A 17,232-nucleotide genomic window follows, 5' to 3' on the forward strand; every position below is an offset into this window, starting at 1 on the left:
CTGGCCCTCACCTCAGTTTCCTGTTCCTCTGCCCACCTCAGGACGCCTGAAGAAGCCCGAAGTCTGCTTCATTCGTTCTAGGAGCTGCGCGAAGGAACCAGGGGTGTGGGCAGCTATGGGTGGCAGTGAGTTCCCTTTATTAAGTGTGACCAAGCGCACACTGGCCAATATCAGGACCCAGCACACTGGCTGCCCCAAGTCCAGTGTGTCCAACCACACCCACCTTTCCTCTACACCACTCCACATGGACACGGGGGGCTGCTGTGGGCCATGCTGCCCCCAGAACCAGCCTCTGTCTTGAGCCCCAGCTTGCCCAGGGGCCTTGTCCCTTCACCCAAGTGCTTCTACACAAGAGCACAGGTGGGTCTCATGCCCTCAGGTGCTCAGGTCACAGGGCGGGCGCTCCAGACAAGCCAGGCTATTTTTTTATCAGGGGGGCAGCTGATTCTTCTCCATCCAGTTCAATGAGCATTGATGAGTCCCCACTGTGGACCTGGCCACAGCCAGGTGTGGTGAACTTACCAAGGCTGAGTTCTACCTGGTCCATCTTTCAGGGGCCATCTAGAGGGGTGTGGGGGCTTCCAAGGTTTGGGTCTTCAAACCCTGTGAGAAAAACATGACATCAATGCAGATCATGCATTGTATGCAGTATAACCAAGCACTGCTGTTTACTCATAAAACATTCCCCGGATGTACAAAAATATACAAATAAAAGGGATGAAAAAAATCAACAGCCGTAGACTCATAGCAATCTCCCTCCTGTAATCCAACCTGCAGCTCCTGGGGTACACACCCCACTGTTGTGAAACTTCCCTTTGGGTGTCTATTGGAGGCCATTGGATACAGTGGAAGGACCTGCCACAGAAGGCCATCACCCTGAGGTCCCAGATGTCAAGGGAGGAAGGCCAGGGCCTTGGTCACCTGCAGGGCCTGCTCCAGTTTATGGAGGGGTATCTCCAGACTTGAATGAGGGCTTCCCACTACGAGGGCCTTGGAGTTTTGACCTCTGGAACAAAGTGGCCAGTATTAGGACATAAGGATTCCAAATGGATAGAGACAGCCACCCTCGCTGCCTGGGGCCGCACATGTGGGGACAGGGCAGAGTCTGAGGTTTTCCTCTGTGAGCCCTGCAGGTCCAGCCCGGACACAGCCATGAGTCATGGCTGGAGAATGACACTACACAGCCATGGGGAGGGCAATTCTGAGAATTTGTAGGGACCTCAAACTTCCCTTTGGAGTGATGCAATGTGGCTGTAGGGACCACTGATCCCACCACAAAGGTGGGCCCAGGGCACTCAGGCTCTTAGAGGCTTCTTGGTTGAGGCCAGCAGCTAGAGCTGCCCCTCCTAGCATAAGCATCTCGTAGGGGGAGGTGGGGAGGGATTAGGAGATAAGCTTACTGGGCTAGACCAGTGGTCATGCAATAGGTAGGTGGGTGAGGTAGGTGACAGTATGGGTGGAGGACTGGCTCAGGCATCTGCAGGCCTTATCTGTGTCTGGGAGGGGGAAGAAGCACAAAAGGCTACAAATAGAAACCTCATAGGGCCAAGGAACAGGTGAATAGGCAACATGTCCTCTGAGAGTCACATCAGCAGTGCCACATCAGGAGAGATGTGTACCTCTTCCCCGGTGCCACCTGTGCTTCCACGCTCCCTCACCCAGCAACAGATTGGGCAGACACACAGCTACATCTAACAGGCTGGAAGTGTGTTAGTGGGTCTGGTCCCAATTCCACTACTCTCAGAGCCTTGGTTTTCTCTTCTGCATGGCAGGCTGATACTCCAGCCTCTCGTGACCTGCACCTGGCAGGAACACAGATGCTGGTGTGACTCAGCTTCTTCCCTCTCCCCATCCCTTGAAGACTAACCTCCACCTTCCCCACCCCAGCCCAGACGCCAAAGAGCACCAGGCTATGGGATAAAAAGCAATGTCCGGGTGACAGCCCTACCACACAGCCATGGGCATGTCCAGTGGATGTCGGGAGGTCACCCAATCAGAGACTGCCCCACTGGACCTCCCAAAACAGCCAGACAGGACTGCAACCTGCTCTTTACGGCCCTGAGGAAGGGGAACAGCTTGTCCAGGTCATAAAGGCAGGTATTTGCACACAATGCACCCTCTTCTCATAACCACAGGAAATTCCAGAAGTCCAGCCTCTGTCCTTTGTCCCAACCAAATGAGTCTTCTGGAGGCATGGGACAAACTCCTAAAACATTGTCCTCAGGGCCACTCTCCCCTAGGCCGCCAGTTCCTGGCCTATTCCAGGAACGCTGACTCTGTCTGAGTCACCACTGTGGCTGCTCAGGTGGGTCGGCTTTGGACTTCAGGGCGCACCCGTCCTGCCGTCGTGGGTTTGCAGAGGAAGTGGGGAGCGATGACCGTGGGCAGGTGTAACCCAGGCAGCCAGGGTTCTCCGAGGACCCGACTTCGCAGTCTGGACCACAGCCCGGCCGACTTTCCACCCAACCCTGAACTCTGTCCTTTCCTCCGCGGGGAGTGGATGGCCGGCCCCGCGGGGTCGGTGCGTGACCGAGGGGCTCCAGCCAAGTCCCGTGGGGCGGACACCGGCGGCCACGCGCCCCGGGCCCCGCCCGCGCACCTGTCCTGGGCGTGGCCCCGCGGCCCCGCCCCGCCGAGCCCGGCGCTGATTGGCCGAGGCGGCGCGCTATGCTAATGAGCCTGACCCTTTCCCGCACCTGCCGGCCGCTCTGCCCGCGGGCGCCGCGCGGACGCTGCAGTCCGGACCCCGCTTGCCTCCCCGAGGCCCGGCCGCCGCCCGGAGTGGACCGACCATGCCGCGTTCCTTCCTGGTGAAAACGCACCCCAGCCACAGGGTCCCCAACTACGGGCAGCTGGAGACACAGAGAGGTAGGGGCTGCCCGGTTCCCCGAGCCCCTGCCCGGGACTCAGCCCTGCTGCACGGGAGGGAGAGCCGGGAGGTCCCTGGGAGCGGGGCGGGGGGCGCACCTGTCCCAGGTGAGAGAGGAAGCTAGGCACAGCTGGGGCCAGCGTGTCCTTCCTGCAGGCAGGGAGTTGCCCAGGGCGCCTTCTCCACTGCAGGGAACTCTTTTCTAAACTTGGAGTTTTTCTGGGCCCCCAAGTCTCCTAGGAGCTCTCCCCTGTGGACCCCGCCCACCCCACCTCTACAGCCCCAGCTAAAGGGACCCTGGAGTCATCCGCCCTGTGTAGGAGGTCTGGGAGGCTCCAGACTCAGGAAGCTCGCCAGGTGTTGTGTCCACCCACTCAGAGAAAGCCCCATTGGACCCCGAAGTCGCAGTCGTGAGACATGCCCAAAGGAGGTGGGGAGGGTGTGGGCGGACCTTCTGGGGTTGTGTGTGTGTGGCCGGGGGGTCCCCCAGAGCATCCTGGAGGGACCCAAAGCTTTCTCTGTTGCAAAGGCCCTGCTTGTCTTTGGTCCAGCTGGGCCTCCAACATCCTCTTTGACCCTCCTGTGGCCTCCTTCGCCCGACCTCCCCTCACTCCAGAAGCTCTCATGCTTGCCTGGTGCATTCTGGGCTAGGAGGCTGCACTCCTCCACACAAAGGTTGAGGTGTCACATTCCCGCTCTCTGCCAGGCTCAGGGGCCTGGGGTCTGTAGCACCAGGGAACCAGAGAAAAGGATCCCCCCTCTCAGAGGAGCGCCTGCTGCAGGAAGTAGGGTGGGGTCGGTTAGGGTCAGAGCTGCCTCTGACTACAGGAATAGTCTTGGGAGCTAGACCCACTGGGGGACTGTTTGGCACCTGGAGGGGGAGAATGTTGGAGGCCAGGGCCCCCAGCCAGGCCCAGAACCCCAGGGGTGGGCAGTCCCACCCCCACAGCCCAGCCTGCCAGGAGGGGTCGCTGCCCAGGACCCTGCTCTTCAGGGAGCATTTGCACTTAATGTACTGAGTCACCACCAGCAATTGTAGCATAAACTAGATCAGAAGCTGGCAGTGCAGAACACACAGTAAGTGTAACTTTTGTTCCAGTTATATACGTCAATACAGATGTAGACGTAAAGAAAAATAATATCTACATGGCTCATAGTTTTGGGAGTTTTCTTGTTTTGTTTTTTTGAGACAGGGTCTTCCTGTGTAGCCCAGGCTAGCCTCAAACTCTCATTCCTCCCCAGTGCTGGGATTATAGCTGTGCACAACCACACCTGGCTAGTTTTGTTTTATTTTGTGATGCTAGGGATGAATCCAGGGCCTATACACCTCCAGCCATAGTTTAAAACCATTATTTAGAATCTGCTTATACAGTGTGCCACCCCTCGATACTTGAATGTAACAATCTGGTGCTTCAAGACCCAGTGGGGATGCTTGGGACAACCTCTCCTCCCTTGTCACTCCCTCCACTTCTTCCTGGCCTTCTGAGGGTCTTATGGCCTTGGTGCCTATCTTACTGCCAGAGTGTCACCCTAGAATAGACCTGAAGTGCTGAGGTTTGGAGCCCCCACTCTGTCCTTTTAAATAAGTGCCTCTTTAGGATGTCAGGGAAGCCCTGAGTCAAAGGGCACAGAAAAGCCTCCTGTCCCAGGAGCCTGGGCTGCAGAATGAATAAAAAAGGAATGTGGGCAAGATATTTAAAACACTGGCAGAAATCACAGTCCCTAACACCTTGCATGGGGCCCCTTCCTACTTCTGCCTCAGGGGTGGCCACAGGCCCACAGACAGGACTTGGCCCTGAGGATGCCTTGGGCCAGGGAGGGGTCCAGTCTCAAAGGTGGAGACTGAGGGAAAGTGGCTTTCTCCTGCTGAGAGGTCTTAATGAGAGCTTCCGGGCAGGGCAATGGGGGCCCCCTGCTGACTCTCCAGAACTCCCCTGTGCTGTCATTTACCTGTCCCTGCCCTCCCCCTCTTTTCTGGAGGACAGTTAACACGATGTGCTGATTTTACAGTTAGGAAAATTAGGGTGGAAGAGGTATGGCAGGGGATACCTGGGTGTCTCCTGTTTCTCCACACCCTCCTCACACTTTTTTCTTACATTCTATCCATGCTAGTGGGTGTGAAGTGGTGTCTCACCCGGGTTTTGAGTTGCTTTTTCCTGCTGGCTGGGGTTTGAACTCAGGGCTTTGCACTTGCAAAGCAGGCGTTTCTACCGCTTGAGCCACACCTCCAGTCCATTTTGCTCTGGTTATTTTGGAGATGGGATCTCAAGAACTAATTGCCCAGGCTGGCCTCCAACCTCCATTCTCCCAATCTCAGCTCCCAGGTTGCTGGATTACAGGCATGAGCCACTGGTGCCCGGCATTTGACCGTTTTTGTGTTTGTGTTTTTATTGTTGAGTTACAAATATTCTTTATATATTCTGGATACTATTTCCTGATCAAATGTCTAATATTTTCTCCCATTCGGTGGGTTGTCCTTTTTCTTCCCAAAACTTCAATGCTGAGGTAGAAATGGGGCCAGAGATTTATCTCAACACATATGGAAAAAGAAATGGCTTCAGTCAGGGCTATTTGGCAATTGGGGCTTTAGGAAATCCAGAAATTGCTTCTTATCTGCAAACTAATCTCTGTATTTGGTGCTAGTGGTGTTATCTGGATCAAACACATGAGGTGCTGGCCCCAAATACAAGAGCCACTGCCCGAGGACAAGCCAAGCCAGGACCAGGTCTGATGATGCCACACGCCTGGCTGAGCGTGTTCACGCGTGTTAAAGGGGCAGCAAGCGTGTGCTGTCCAGTGGCCGGGGAGACTGCTGACACAGCACATCACGACACTGGCAAGGGGCCTCCATGGGGTGACCAGAAGGTTCCTGGAGGCTAATTACTGTGGGGGTGGGAGAGGCTGGTTTTATGTGAGGCGCCTGGTGTTCTGACCTCATGCTGCTGTGTGGGAGCCTGGGAGCTGGTCCTGGCTGCTGCCCACAGCTCAGAGGTGGAATGGGGGCTCCTCAGATAGCCTGCCCAGCCCAGGGCAAGGAGGGAGGGTGCCTCTACCCTGTGAGGACTGTTTTCTGGGGAGTTGGGTTTTTATGAGACAGTGTCTCACTATGTAGCCCAGACCGGCCTCAAACTTCTGATCCTCCTTCCTCAGCTCCCCCAGGGTTGGGATTATAGGTGTATGCCACCATGCCTGCATACAAGGACTGGGTGTTTGGGTTTGTGTGTTTGTGTGTTTTCTTTTCACAGTACTGGGGTTTGAACTCAGGGCATCTTGCTTGCTAGGCAGGCATCCTACCACTTAAGCCACTCCTCCAGTATATAAGGACTGCTTTATGCTACTGGCCACTACAGGTCTGGTGGGTTTTTTTGTTTTGTTTTGTTTTGTTTTGCAGTCCTGGGGATTGAACCCAGGGTCTCACAAATGCTAGGCAAGCGCTTTACCACTGAACTACATCCCTAGCCCTCTCATCTTCACGTTTAGTGAAGAGTGGATTTGAGACTCACTCTCTAGACCCCAGGGCTTTGTTCTAGCTCCCGTGTCCTTGACTGCTATGGTAACTCCCTGTGTGGCAGCTCGGTCTCTTACGAGATGGGTGAATGCTGGACCTTTGCAGCTGCTCCTTCATCTGGCTAGTAAGATGGGCCTCAGCGAGATATACGAGTGGGGCTTGAAAACTCAGTCATCGGGGCCTCAGTCCTCACCGTTGTTCTCTCTCCCCTCTGCCTTCCAGAAGCCAATGGTGCCTGCTCTGAATGTGGGGGACTGGTGGTACCCCTCCACCCTCCAGACAAGGAGGCCCCTTCCTCACCTGGTGATCCTCCCCAGCCCTGTGACCGCACCTCCACCATCGCACACATCTCCCTGCCCTTCCTGCCACACCATGAGGAAGCTCTGGGGTCCTCTGGGCCAGACCCTCTGCAAATGAGCTGGGCAAGCCCTCGGGCCGGCTGCACCCCTAGTGTGCCCCTCAAAGACAGCCTGAACCACTTCAACCTGCCCCCGCTGCTATTGCTGCCCACACGGTGGCCCCCAATCCTTGGTCCAGATGGGGACGGGGCTCCAGACAGACATCTCGGGGCTGAGGGCATACCTCAAGCCCCAGGGGGCTTCAAGTGCACCCACTGCCACAAGCCCTACCACACGCTGGCCGGCCTGGCCAGGCACCAGCAGCTGCATTGCCACCTGCCAGCCGGGCGTGCCTTCACCTGCAGGTACTGTGACAAAGCGTATGCCAGCCTGGGTGCCCTCAAGATGCATATCCGCACCCACACGCTGCCCTGCGTCTGCAAGGTCTGTGGCAAGGCCTTCTCCAGGCCCTGGCTGCTCCAGGGTCACATCCGCACCCACACAGGTAGGAAGCACGGCGATGACGAGGGCATGGGGTCAGAAGAGGAGGGGTTGATTTCACCAGCACCGGGGCACTGCTTGTGGACAGCCTCCACCTCCCAGAAGCACCTGCACCTGCCTCCTGCAGCTGCCAACACACAACCCCAAAGACGGGGATCCAACAGCAGACGTGTCCTCTCAGGGTCCCAAGGCCACAGCCTAAAATCAGGGTGTGCCAGGACTGAGCTCTCCATGAAGGCTGGAGAAGAGCCCCCTTCCTGCCTCACTCTGTTCCTGCAGCTGCCCCAGTCCTTGGCTTGTGGCTGCATCCCTCCTATCTCTGTCTCCGTCTCTGTCTTCACAGGACCTTCTCCCCTGTGTGTGCCTGTGTTAAGTCTACTCTGTTGTAAGGACACCAGTATAAGTCATATGGGATTAGAACTCAACCTAATGGCCTCAATTATATTTGCAAAGACCCTGTTCCAAGTGAGGCCATAGGGCAGGAGTCAGGAAGTGGGTGTCTCTTGGGGGAGACACACTTCAACCATAAGACAAGGCAAAGCACAGATGTGCAGGACCTCAGTGGGGCTTCTCTGGTTACGTACCACAGCTCCAGAACCAGGGCAGCAGGGGAGGGATGAGAAAGCCTGGCCACTGTGGGGTCCCCAGCAGGTCACATGGCCTAGAGGAGAGTGGAGACTCTGGATTTGGGGAAATGGAGTCAACTTGTCTGGCCTCCAGTCAGCAGGGATGTGGGTGCCCTGGCCCCCTTGGGGACTCCCAGCTGGTTTCTCAGGACTCCATAGGGCTGTAGGACCCAACAGATGGTTTTCAGTGACCTTTCCCCTTGCACTTGGTAGGGTCATCCTGGGAGCCAAGGTCCCAACAGAAGGACTTTGTCCCAATCCCTGGTCACCCTGATTAGAGATAATGCCTCTGTCAAGAGCCACAGCTCTATGGGAGCCTAGTACTTCCCATATCCTGCTGGTCACTGGCCAGGAACAGCTGCCAGAGGTTCCCAGGTTTCTCATGGCCAGTCTTGAGTGACCAGGGCCCCGGGAAGGACTGGCAGAGATCATAAGAGACTTGCCTGGGAAGGTCCTCCCATGCTGTGGTCTGGCCTGGTGTGGCATTTCTGAGGCTCTGACTTTGGCACTGGGGGCGTGATGAGCATCTGGAGGGGAGGAGGGGCACCTTTGCCCTGTCTGGTGTTGTCCTGGCCGTGGTCACATGGCCTCCTGTCTTTCTCCTGCAGGTGAGAAGCCGTATGCCTGTCCTCACTGCAGCAGGGCCTTCGCTGACCGCTCCAACCTGCGGGCCCACCTGCAGACCCATTCTGGCACCAAGAAATACCAGTGCAAAAGCTGCTCCAAGACCTTCTCACGCATGTCCCTCTTGGTGCGCCATGAGGAAGCCAGCTGCTGCCCTGGCCCCTGAGAGGTGTGGTGGGGTAGAGGGGCCTCACACTGAGAGCCAAAGGGTAGCAATCCTCTTGGTGGTCCTGTGTCACCTGAGGCACCCAGAGGAACCAGGGAACCTAGAGGACAGGGGCCCAGCCACTGCTGCCTGTGTCCAACTAGAACCCAGAAGTCTAGTGGGGCCATTAGGGGACCTCCCACACTATGGATCCCCACTCAAAGGAGACGTTACTGAAATGAGAACCACAGGTCCATTTTCAACGTGGTCTGGTTCTGGTCTCATTCTTCCAAGAGGTTACTGGGAGATGCTCACGTGTGCTGGGCAAACTCTGCCCATGCACCGGCAAACAGGCTGCCCGGGTCTCTCGGCACACAGCTGGAAGTGAGCAGTTTCTCGTTGTGGGAGCACATGGCGCTGTCTGACCTTGGGAGGCGTAGCTACTTCTCGGCCAGCCCCACCTGCCTTTGGCTTTAGGGTCTGGGGACAGGCTGTCTCCTGCTCCACATGTGCACACACACACCCTCCCACCGCCCCCAGACAACCCAAAAGATGGAGCAGGGCTGGGAGAACAGTATGGCGGTTTGGGACAAAGCCAGGCCTGCCTAAGCTGTGCCTCCAGAACTGGTCCTGCTCAGAGCAGGGGGCTGGCCTCGGTGTCTTGCTGACTTCTCTCAGGGCAAATAGCTGTGGGGTAATAAACAAGCTCCTCACTGCTGTCTGCTGTGTTCTTTGAAATCTTGAGTCTCGCTCAATCCCCTGGGTCTACAGAGGAGATGGACCCTGAGGAATTATCTAGCGTCAGGACTGTGGATGATTTGGGTCCTTCTGGGCACAGAGCAGGTGGGAGACCGTGTGAGAGCAAGTGTTACGGGGGCCCTGCGAGCGGAAGAATGGAGATCCAAAATGGCTGCCCCAACAAACAGTGTGGAGGAACCAGGAGACAATGTGACCGGTTCCCGGGGGCACTGGATGGGACCAGTGCTGGCACTGGCGGTGGGGAGTGGGGGGTATGTTTGGCTGCATGCACCTGGTGGCATTTCTGGAGTAGAGGAGAGAGTCCAGGGTGCTGAGAGCCCTCCCAGTGGGGTTGCCCAACCCTAGAGGTGACATCTGGGACAAAGCAAGGAGGCCCATTGAGTCCACCAGAGGCAGTCCCAGATACCGTCACAAAGAAGGATGGTGGGCGGGCAGTTCTGGGTGAGGGGATATTGGGGGAGGGGCACCTGCTCCTCTCTGGGGTGGACCAGCCGGCTGTCAGCGGCTCCACTTCTGGCCCAGGCCAGGGCTATCTTTGTCCCCATCCTAGAATGGAGCCACATGGCCAGTGGCAGAGGCTCCCTTCTTGTTCCCTGAGCCTCCTGCACTCAGAAAAGCTTGCTGGGACCACACCCAGTGCCCTGTCCTACAGCCCCTCAGCTGCTCCTGTTCACACGTGGCAGGCAGTGTCCAACCTGGCTGACACCAGCAGGCCCTGAAAGGCTGTGGGTAGCTGGTTTGATGATGACCCTCTGAGAGACCTTGGAGACATTCTAGAGGTTGGGCTCTCTGGATCAAGGGTGACCTTGAATGAATAGACCATCTGTGAGAGCTGCGACACCAGCCTCCAGACCCGTGCCAGCTGAGACGGCACACTCTGAGAAAGCCACCCTGGAGTTCTCAGTCCCCACTACTGCCTCCCTGCAGGTTGCCCCTCCAGGGAGGTGTGGAAGAGGCAGGAGATGTGCCCACCAAGCCTGGCCACCCACTACACAAATGCATCCTCTCATGTTTCTGGCCAGAAAGGTCACTTAAAGGTGACTTTAAGACCGAGATCTGGATCCAGGCTCCCTCAGCCTCAAGAGTGGCTGGCCTTCCTTGCTCTCCATGGCTGTAGAAGCAAAACCCTGGCCTCTACCTTGGTCTCCACGTGGTCCCTATCTGTCTCTCCTTTTATAAGGATGCCAGTCATTGGATTTAGGACCCACCCTACTGTAGTATGACCTCATCATAATTAATCAGATTTTCAAAGACCCTCTTTCCAAGGTCACATTCTGAGGTTAGTACCTCAACCTATGAATCTGGATGCACAGGTATGCCAACCTGGTCAGCCCACGCGGTCAAGGACTGTGCTTTGCCAAAATTACCCTGCTGGGTCCTTAAATTTAGAATAAAGAGCTTAATGCTCTTCTTTCCTGTCTTCAAAGGATCTCTGGGAGAGATGGTTTTACCAGAAACATCTTCAAAGGTACGGTGAGCACCCCCACCCTCTCTGGGCTAAGGCAGGGACGGGCTGGGCCCTGGAGGGGAGTGAGAGCAGGAACTGGGTTCCAAAATGCCTGGCCTCCTCTGCCAAGCAGGTCAAGCTTCCCCAGGCACAGGGGTCCCTTGAAGCCCAGTGCAGGCATGAGTTCCAACCAACATGAGTTTGGGCATCACCCAGGAGAGCGCTTTTAAAATAGCGATCAGATGCCTAAAGGAAACTATATTGTAGATTGTGTCCTATTTCTGGGCCCCCATATCTAAATGAGGCAATTGCACCTGTTGGGTATGAAGGAAGAGAATTTCACAAGCCGAAAATAAAGCCGAATGTTTTCCCTTGGTACCAGCCCATGGAAAATGCTCTGATATTTATATCTGGGCTGGAGAGGGCAGGGGTAGTAGAGGGTGGGTTGGCAGAGTGGAGGGAGCTGCAGGCACCTGCCAGGGAACTGATAGGGAGTGAATGCAGAAGACTTTCCACTCAGCAGGTCAGGATGAGGTGGCCAGCCAGCCTCGCCTGGGGACACCTGTGCCCATCCAGTGGGCCTGGCACTCCTTATTTTGCTTGGTCACGAGCAAACTAACCTGCAATGCTCTCTTTAAGCCTGGGTTCCTGGATCCCCATCCCTGCCACTGTGCGCTGAAAAACAAAATACTCAGACACCAATTTGATGCTGAGCGACCCGCAGCGCTGTCTCCAGGTACTGTCGATCACTGGAACTTAACATCTGTTTGCTGTTCAGCAGGGCAGAAAGGCAAGCTCAGTAACAAAGGGCTTTTCAGAAGTAAATAAAGCAAAGTTTCTTGAGAAAATTTCTATGGCAGGCCACAGGGGAATAAGAGTTGAGCACCTCGTAATGTGCAACGGAACAAGGAATGTGGCTGACATTTCAGCTTTTCCTGTGAACCCTTCCCTGAGGCCTACACGTCCTCTAAGCGTATCCCAAAAAGTCCCCACGCCTGTAGAATGAGAGTTAGGAAGTGAGTATGTCCTGGTGAAGTTGGCTTGACCAGCTCTCTCTGGAGGCTGCTGTTTAGGGTCCCTCACCCCCCTCCTTTTTCCTACCAAGTCTTTGTCACAGTCCCATCTTCCTCTTGAGCAAACTTCCAGGGAGGTTGTCAGAACCTCCCTCCAAGATGGGGGCAGGAGTGGAGCAGGGACCAGGGGCTCCAGAACCTGAGGGAGTTGGAAGCAGGTGTCTCAGTCACAGCCCAGTTGTGTCTGGCAACAGGAGAGGCCAAAGAGCTCAGTGAGATTCTGGATGCAAGAACTATATAACATAGCGTGCTCTGTGAGGAGGGGACTGCCTTCTCCCAGGGAAGTCCTGACCACTCTCCCAGGAGGGCGCCCACAGGCCAGGGCACTAGGAAAGAGGACACATGGGGCCTGCGTGCCTCCACTGTGCTCTGAGTCATGAGTGACAGCAAAGAGCACACCCAGCCTCCTGGAAACAGGTGTGAGAGGGACAGCAGGCCTCTGGGTGACCCGGTCCTTCTCCCTGTTCCCTGTTGAAAGAAACCTCTCCTGAAAGCCAAAGAGGTGCGAAGGTTATGGCCCTTCATTTCCAGAAGCCCAGGGTTCTAAAAATATCATTTTGGCCCAGAATATTCTAGGGGGGTTCTCTAGATATTTGAAAATAGCCCACTTGTTACTATCTATACTCAAAGAGCCCACTGTTGGCTGCGCCTGCATGGCTAACTTTAGCCTCCCTGGCACAGCCAGATGGAACACAAGTCTCCAGGCTGCTCCGCCTCTGGACGCAGAACGTCCCCCAGAGAGCAGCTTGGCTGCTGGATGGGACAGCTCCAGGAGAGGCCACCCTGGCTACTGCGCCTTCCTCTCCCAACCTAGAGCCATTCTGTTGAGGCTGAGTTCATCACAGCAGTTCTCCTCTGTAGCAAAGGAACCATGCTAGGTTCTATGTCAGAAGTCAAGAGATACCAAGTGAATGCGGCAGGAAAAGGGGCCTTCGGACACCTAGAAACACTGTGATACAACCTTGGAGACCCTCTGCAGGCCACTGAGTGCTGACCCAGCTCACAGAGCTGTCTGGGTTCCTGCAAATGCTGCAAGGCCAACAGAGCCCGGGTCAGGCAGCAAGAGTTTCAGACCCAACACCCAGCTCAGAGGGACAGGAGTTTCCCATGTGGCCAGGACCTCACTATCCTACCGCATATCAGCCGGGGCTGCCCATCCCAGCCCTCCCCAGGGATTCCCACACTCCTGGGTTTCTCCCCCTTATCTTCTGACTTTTGTTCTCTGTAAGGATAAGGGCCCGTGACTCAACCCCGGGGAAGGCAGAGACACTTCAGTTTTGCTTATGTGACTCCAGACACCACAGCCCCTGCTTCCTCCCCACTGGCAGCAGGCATGGGGCGCCCAAGATGCTTCCTTATGGGCATAGAGAAGGGGACCACCAAGTCACAGGTCTTTCCTCGTGTGCGCGTTTACCTTTTAAAACTCAATTGCTTGGAATCAGCTAAATCATGAGGCTCAGGCAGACAGCCTGATTAACCTCTGCTGCCCTTCCAAGCACTGAGCACGGCTCTGAGGCCCCATGCTCGTGATCGTGACCACAGGGTGCTGTTGGTTGTCCCCCCTCCTCCACAGAAAAAGCAACCATGCCAGAAGTTCTCACAGGTGGTCTGTAGACCAAGGTCCTCTCCAACTGCTCTGCTATGGAAACTTGGTGCCTGCCGTGGGGTACAGAGGGTGGGCTAGGTGGGGCCTCATAGTGCCCATGAGGCCTAGAATATCCCCACCCCCTGCCATGCTGCCCACAGAACTCGTGGTTACTGGGGAGAATTGACAAATGCACCCTGGCCATGCATGGACATAGCACAGCAATGTGGGATGATGTGGGACTGAGCCCTTGGCAGGACAAAGTGGGTCTGTCCTTCAAGGAGAGCCATGGACACAACTTGTCCCCAATGATAAAGCTTATACTTTGCAGTGAAAATGGCTGGGGTGTGCCTCAGTGGTAGAGCACTTGTCCAAACTCAGAAAGAAGTAAAGGAGGAAGGAAAGAAGGAAAGGACGGGGGTGGGGGGGAGGGAGGGAGGAAGGAAAGAAAGGAGGGAGGGAGGGAGGGAGGGAGGAAGAAGGAAGGAAGGAAGGAAGAAAAGGTCATGATTTCTATCAGAGTCATAGGCTTTCAAGGACAGACAAGAGGAGGTGGCAGTTGAGGGCAACTCTGAAGATTTGCCAAGACACAGGAAGGGCAGATGTCCTTTTTCTTATCTCTCCCAGTTGGAGTAGGTTGGGCCCACCATAATGACCTTAGTTTACCTTGATCACTTTTTAAGGTGCTATCTCCAGATGCAGCCACATGCCATAGTCCTGCAGGTGGGGCTTCAGTACACACATTTTTTGGAGTGAGGAGGAGACACACTTTAGCCTGTCACAAAGTCCCTTCAGAACCACTCTGCTGTGTAGGGTTTAGACATAACCCTTTTTGTGATCCAACGGTGCAGGTGCCACAGCCAAAACGCACACTGCTGCCTTGCTTTGGCTTCTCCCAAGAGGCTAGAATTGTTGTAACCTTCTGAGGTCAGAGGTCTCCAAGCCCCAAGGTCAGGAGTCCCAGGCCCTGTGGTCAGGGGTCCTCAGGTGCTTGGTACCCACCAGTGATCTCCAATGACCCTGGCCAGCTGGTGCCCTGCCCAGCAGAAGCTGCCTGGAGGTTGATACATAAATAAAAAAGAATTAAACCTAGAAATAAGAACCCTCCTCTCTGTCAGTCCTCTGCTGCTGATCCTCTGCTCCCTGCTGGGTGTGTCACCTCATCACACTCTCCCTGCAAGATGAGTCAGGCACAAAACCATTGCAGAGGTCAGGACTGGCTGGAGGCCCCCACCTGGCCAGTGGCAGAGCTAGGATTCCAACTGCATTGTGGATGGTCCAAATGGATCCAGTGGAATGAACGGCTGTTAAGAGGACTTAGAACATTCCAGTAGCATCAGAAGAAGGAACAGGGACCACAAGAATAGACCACTCCGGCTCCAGCAAAGGCTCTGATGGACTTAGTTTCTGGGTTCCTCACTGTTTCCTGCACTCATTCGGCTGAGTGCTCTGCTGTGTTGTCCTGAATTCTTCATACTTTTTTTCTCCCTTCGTTGTTCAGGCTGATCTTGATCTCACAATCTTCCTGTCTCAGCTCCCAGAGTAGCTGGGACTACAGGCTACAGCACTGCTCTGGGCTCTTCACACTTGAGCAGGGGCGCACACACACACACACACACACATTTTTGCACCAGGTGCTGCAAATGATGCTTCCGGTTTAAGGAAAACATGAGCTATCAACCCCCTGGGGGAAAGAGACCCTCAGTGCTCAATGTCACAGACTTCACTCTCCGTCCTCCAAACCCATCTTCACTCCCTGCTTATTTGGAACTTTGTCTTGTCTCATTGTCACTTGATCCACGCTGAACGCACTTCTGTCTGGTTTGCAGGGCACACTTTGGTTCCAAAATTGAAACACAAGTATTTTTATTTATTTTATTTTATTTTTTGTGGTACTGGGTTTGAACTCAAGGCCTTGTGCCTTCTAGCCAAGAACTCCACCATTGGAGTCATGCCTCCAGCCCTCAAAGGCAGGTTTTAGAATGGGGTCTTGTAGCAGGGTAGTCTCTGCTCATGCCTGCGAGCTGCCTATGCTAACACCACTTGCTGAATTCCATTGGGATTTTAGGGAAGTGTGTCAGGTGGGTGCCAGGGGAGTCATTAATATTGCAGCAAACAGCCTGTCCCACGTTAGTTCTTTTTCTTTTTTTCAGTACTGGGATTGAACCCAGGTTCTGATGCATGCCAGGCAAGCACTGTACCACTTGAGCCACGCCCCTGGCCCTTTGACTTTTATTTTGCCTTTTTTTTTTTTCTGGTGGGACTGGGGTTTGAACTCAGGGCTTGGCGCTCTACCACTTGAGCCACACCTCCAGACATATTTCTCTCTCTCTCTCTCTCTCTCTCTCTCTCCCCACTACCTCTTTTTTGGTGGGGCTGGAGTTTGAACTTAGGGCTTCTTATTTTGCTTTTGACAAAGGACGTCCCTCACACCGCGCTGGGTGTCCTGGAACTCGAGATCCTCCTGCTTCCCAAGCAGCTGGGATTACAGATGTGCACCACCATGCTGAAGATCACCAGACACTCCAGGTTCCTTCTCACGTCCATTCTTGAAAATCTGGCCTGTGGACCCCCTGGGGGTGCACGACCCTTCGCTGCCAACCTGAACCCTGGGCTCCAATGGTGCCCTTCGTCTAGGGCCACACGGGGATCCAGCCGCCCCAGGCCGTGCCTGCGGGAGTCGTGGACCAACGTGGGTCAGCTGCTGCCCTGCCCTCGCCGGGTGGCCCTTCTGCGGGGGCCCCAGCCCCGCTGCATTGGGGGTGGTCTGCCTCACACAAATATTTTTAAGCAAGCAATTCAAGCAAGATGATGATCTGACTATGAGGTGACAGCCCCATTAGGGATCCCAAGTCAGACAGGTGAACAGATCCAGGTCAGTGAAAACAAAGCCCGTCTGCAAGCCAGTTTCCCTCTCTTCTCTGAGCAGACCTGGGTGCATGGCCCTCCACCTGGCCATTGAGTGCAAAAACTTTTTCACAGCTTTATTGCAGTGAAGTTGACATAGAAACCTCTGCACATTTAAAGGCACAGTGTCATGAGCTGTGACACCTCCAACTTCTGAAAAACCAGCACCTTGATCAGTAAATGGTCAAGTCGCCTTATACCCTAGGTCATCCACCCCTCCCCTTTCCAGACGGCCTATGAAAACTGCTGTCTGCTCTCCACATAGGGCTCAGTTTGCACTTTTTAGAATGTTCATGAATGGAATTTGCTATGATCAGTCCGACCCCCCAGGCACTTGACTCTTCCTGCTTCCTATTCCCGTCCTAGGTCATAAGGCCTCGGACGCCTGTTAGTCCTTTCTACTGGCTCATCTGAACCTCAACAGATTACAGACCACAGTAGCCCATAGACCACTGTAGACTGTACACCATGGTAGACACCGTAGATTACAGGTCACTGTAGACAATGGGACACTGTACACTGTAGACTACACTGTAACCCACTCTGACTGTACACCACTGCAGACTATGGACTACTGTAGACGACAGGCCACTGTGAACTACAGGCTACTCTGTGGACCACTGTAGACTACTTACCACTGTAAAATATAGACTACTCTAAATTTCAGAATGCTCTAGACAATAATGTCAACTAGCACAGTAACTTCTTAGAACATTCCTTTGCTCTACTGCACCCATAGCACCAATTCTATGTATGATTTCCCTAACATACTCCCAATAGGTCCATCTCTGGATGGGAGGATGGAGCTGGCTCAGCGATCAATGCTTTTGATCATTGCATCTGCATGTCA

General features: G+C 54.8%; 1 protein-coding gene across 2 annotated transcripts; it reads left to right on the forward strand.

Moving 5' to 3' along the window:
* Positions 1 to 2,710: 2,710 nt before the first annotated feature.
* On the forward strand, positions 2,711 to 9,410 carry Snai3 (snail family transcriptional repressor 3). 2 transcript variants are annotated; one of them, XM_020173537.2, is made up of 3 exons: positions 2,711 to 2,868; positions 6,600 to 7,220; positions 8,451 to 9,407. In XM_020173537.2, exons 1-3 carry the CDS (start codon positions 2,793 to 2,795, stop codon positions 8,630 to 8,632), a joined length of 879 nt encoding a protein of 292 aa, XP_020029126.1. In that variant the 5' UTR covers positions 2,711 to 2,792; the 3' UTR covers positions 8,633 to 9,407. The 2 variants fall into 2 exon arrangements, with proteins under 2 accessions (XP_020029126.1, XP_073911583.1); XM_074055482.1 differs by lacking the exon at positions 2,711 to 2,868 and adding an exon at positions 2,877 to 6,501 and having other exon boundaries at positions 8,451 to 9,410.
* Positions 9,411 to 17,232: the final 7,822 nt, after the last annotated feature.

The sequence above is a fragment of the Castor canadensis genome, chromosome 15 (assembly GCF_047511655.1).
Source record: "Castor canadensis chromosome 15, mCasCan1.hap1v2, whole genome shotgun sequence".
In the NCBI taxonomy this organism is placed as follows: Eukaryota; Metazoa; Chordata; class Mammalia; order Rodentia; family Castoridae; genus Castor; species Castor canadensis.